Source organism: Pollachius pollachius, assembly GCF_949987615.1.
Source record: "Pollachius pollachius genome assembly, chromosome: 17".
Classification (NCBI taxonomy): domain Eukaryota; kingdom Metazoa; phylum Chordata; class Actinopteri; order Gadiformes; family Gadidae; genus Pollachius; species Pollachius pollachius.
In genome coordinates, this window is record NC_136950.1 from 14,595,615 (window position 1) to 14,598,114 (window position 2,500).

The 2,500-nt window shown below is 44.4% G+C and overlaps 1 protein-coding gene across 1 annotated transcript in view; it reads left to right on the forward strand.

The window, feature by feature from the left end:
- The window catches only part of tnfrsf11a (tumor necrosis factor receptor superfamily, member 11a, NFKB activator), a 15,852-nt gene that overhangs the window by 12,543 nt on the left and 809 nt on the right, over positions 1–2,500 (forward strand). The window contains exon 10 of the mRNA XM_079754499.1: positions 786–2,500. This exon is cut by the window's right edge and continues 809 nt beyond it. Within this exon, the coding sequence (XP_079610625.1) occupies positions 786–1,075 (290 nt within the window). The 3' untranslated portion in view covers positions 1,076–2,500. The remainder of the gene's footprint in view (positions 1–785) is intronic.

The following is a 2,500-nucleotide window of genomic DNA, read 5'->3' on the forward strand; positions in this document are numbered from 1 at the left end:
TGCCACTCGATTGTTCTCTGTGTTCAAACCGTCAAAGTTAGACACTTTTCATGCTGTTACCCTGAAAGCTCTATATTTTCTCTATCTTTTAATGTGTCTCTGTGCATGTGTCACCATGTGTGAATAGTTGAGGGAATCACATGGGCTGTGATTCAGCTGTGATATGTGGATAGAACAGAAAGAAGAAGTCAAACATGTCCAAAACCACTTCTCACGGCATGAAGATCTCGACATTTAGGTTTCCTCATCAGGTTTTGAGTTCTGTTTACTTAGGATCATAGGACAGTAACGAAACAAGGGACCGATTTAATGCCATGGGATATAAAATCAGTTTCATTGGGGTTTGCACATGGGTGTGTAGATACCTCTGTGTTAACAAATTATAAAGGGATTGAGTGTTTAGTTTCAAAGTCCTATTTTGGTCTAACCTTAGATAAGTGGCAGTGTTTTGTGATGTATATTGAAAGCTATGTATAGTTGGAAACAAAGTGAGGCATGGTCTGTCTGTGTGTGTGTTTGTGTGTGTGTGTGTTTGTGTGTGTGTGTGTGTGTGTGTGTGTGTGTGTGTGTTTGTGTGTTTGTTTGTTTATATGTTATCGTGACCAACACATGAAACATTGCTGTCATGGTCTCTTGCGGTCACTAACATTTGTCACATGGTGATAGGGCAGGATTTCAATCTCTCGTCACCTGCGTCATAAATAGGGGATTCTCCATGAGTGTGTATTGGATATTCTCACGCCCCCGTCATTCTAACCCATCTTCACTCCCGTCTCTTTGCTCAGGTCAGGTGACCGGAAACCACAACACCACCTTCATCTCCAACGGCCAGGTGATGAACTTCAGCGGCGACGTTATCGTGGTCTACGTCAGTCAGTCTTCGGCGGGGGAGGAGGAAGGCGCGGAGCCCGGCGCGGCCTTCGGCAGCCCCGTCCAGGAGCAGGCTAACGACTTGCTCCGGAGCTGCCAGCGCCAACACCATGGGACGCCGGGGGACTCCATTACCCAGAATGCCTGCCATGCTAGCACCCTGCCAGTCCAGGAAGTGATGGCTGATTGGTCGAGAGAGAAGTGAGGCAGGACTTATGATGCTTTAAGTTTTCAGTTATGAGAGAACTATGCTTTATTTTGTAATGTTGGTGTCTTTCTGTCCTCTTCTTCATCTTCCAAAGGGTTTTGGAATAAGGGCTCTTTTTTTTTCTTCTCCAGGAAAGTAATTCTCTTTTGATTCATAATCATATTTATTAGTTTGTAAACTGAAACATTGAAGCAAGGCTGTATTCATATCCCCAAGGGTGCCTCTGCACTGAAGCTCATAGCTCAAACACACACACACAAACACACACACACACACACACACACACACACACACACACACACACACACACACACACACACATACCCACACACACACAAACACCCACACCAACACACTACGCCCAGGCCCGCGACCCACCCCACCCATTAAACCCCACCTTAAGTACTTTTAGCTCCAGTCAAGATGGCACGTCAAGTCCAACAGACCATACTCTCACACCTAAAAGCTGACTAACCAGTCCTGGGAGACAGCTCCATACACACGCACTGCCATTTCACTCGCAAATCCCAGGACAAGGAAACCATGGATTCAATCATCCGAAGAGTGACAGTGTATGACCCTAGACTACGGCAATATTGGTGTTGAAACCAGCCAAGCAAACACAGCACACCAGTTATGACTCACAACTAATATTGTGACTGATGAGGAATAAGCAACAATGCCTTCCTAAGGTAATCACACTGCATGGCTGAATCCAGGCTTCAGAATAAGGCTCGCTAAGTGTGTCGGGCAACTTCCGAAACAAACACATAAGGAGGTTGAGAAACCGACAGCCTATAGCAGCATCCACACTTGCTCACCAATGAAACAATCCATCAAGACACTTGCCTTCTTGGGAAAAACGTGTATTTCACTCTGATTTGGTCGGTCAATATCAGGAGAATGTGTCAAGCATTGAGTCCTCCTTCTGTGGAGCCTGACATAAAAAAACAAAAAAACAATTCATACATTCAAAAATAATGATCACCCATCATGGAAGGCCCTTTTGCACTCAGGGGCCACTGGCACTGGGCCAGGTGCCCATATGGTAGATCTGAGTTTGCATTGAAGCATTCAACTGTATCAATGAGCTCGTCATGGTATCCGGCCCTGTTATTGCATGTTCAGAAATATCGATTGAATTTTTTGGCAATTTATTTTATCTTGCAACCTAATGATGAGTAGAGAATCATTAGGTTGCAAGTTTGACGGAGAAAAGATGTTAAATTCGTCAACCTTGGACACTCAACACATTGTCTCACCATTTTCTTTCTACTGGCAAATTTCTTTCAACAAAAACAGTAGTTGCCGAAACTTGATCCAACCAATTCTGAAGACAGTGCCATTCCTTTTCCAGCCCAGAGTTTAACTTTTTTTTACTTATGGAATCTCCCGTAAATCCCCTAAAAACGATGGGAAAGA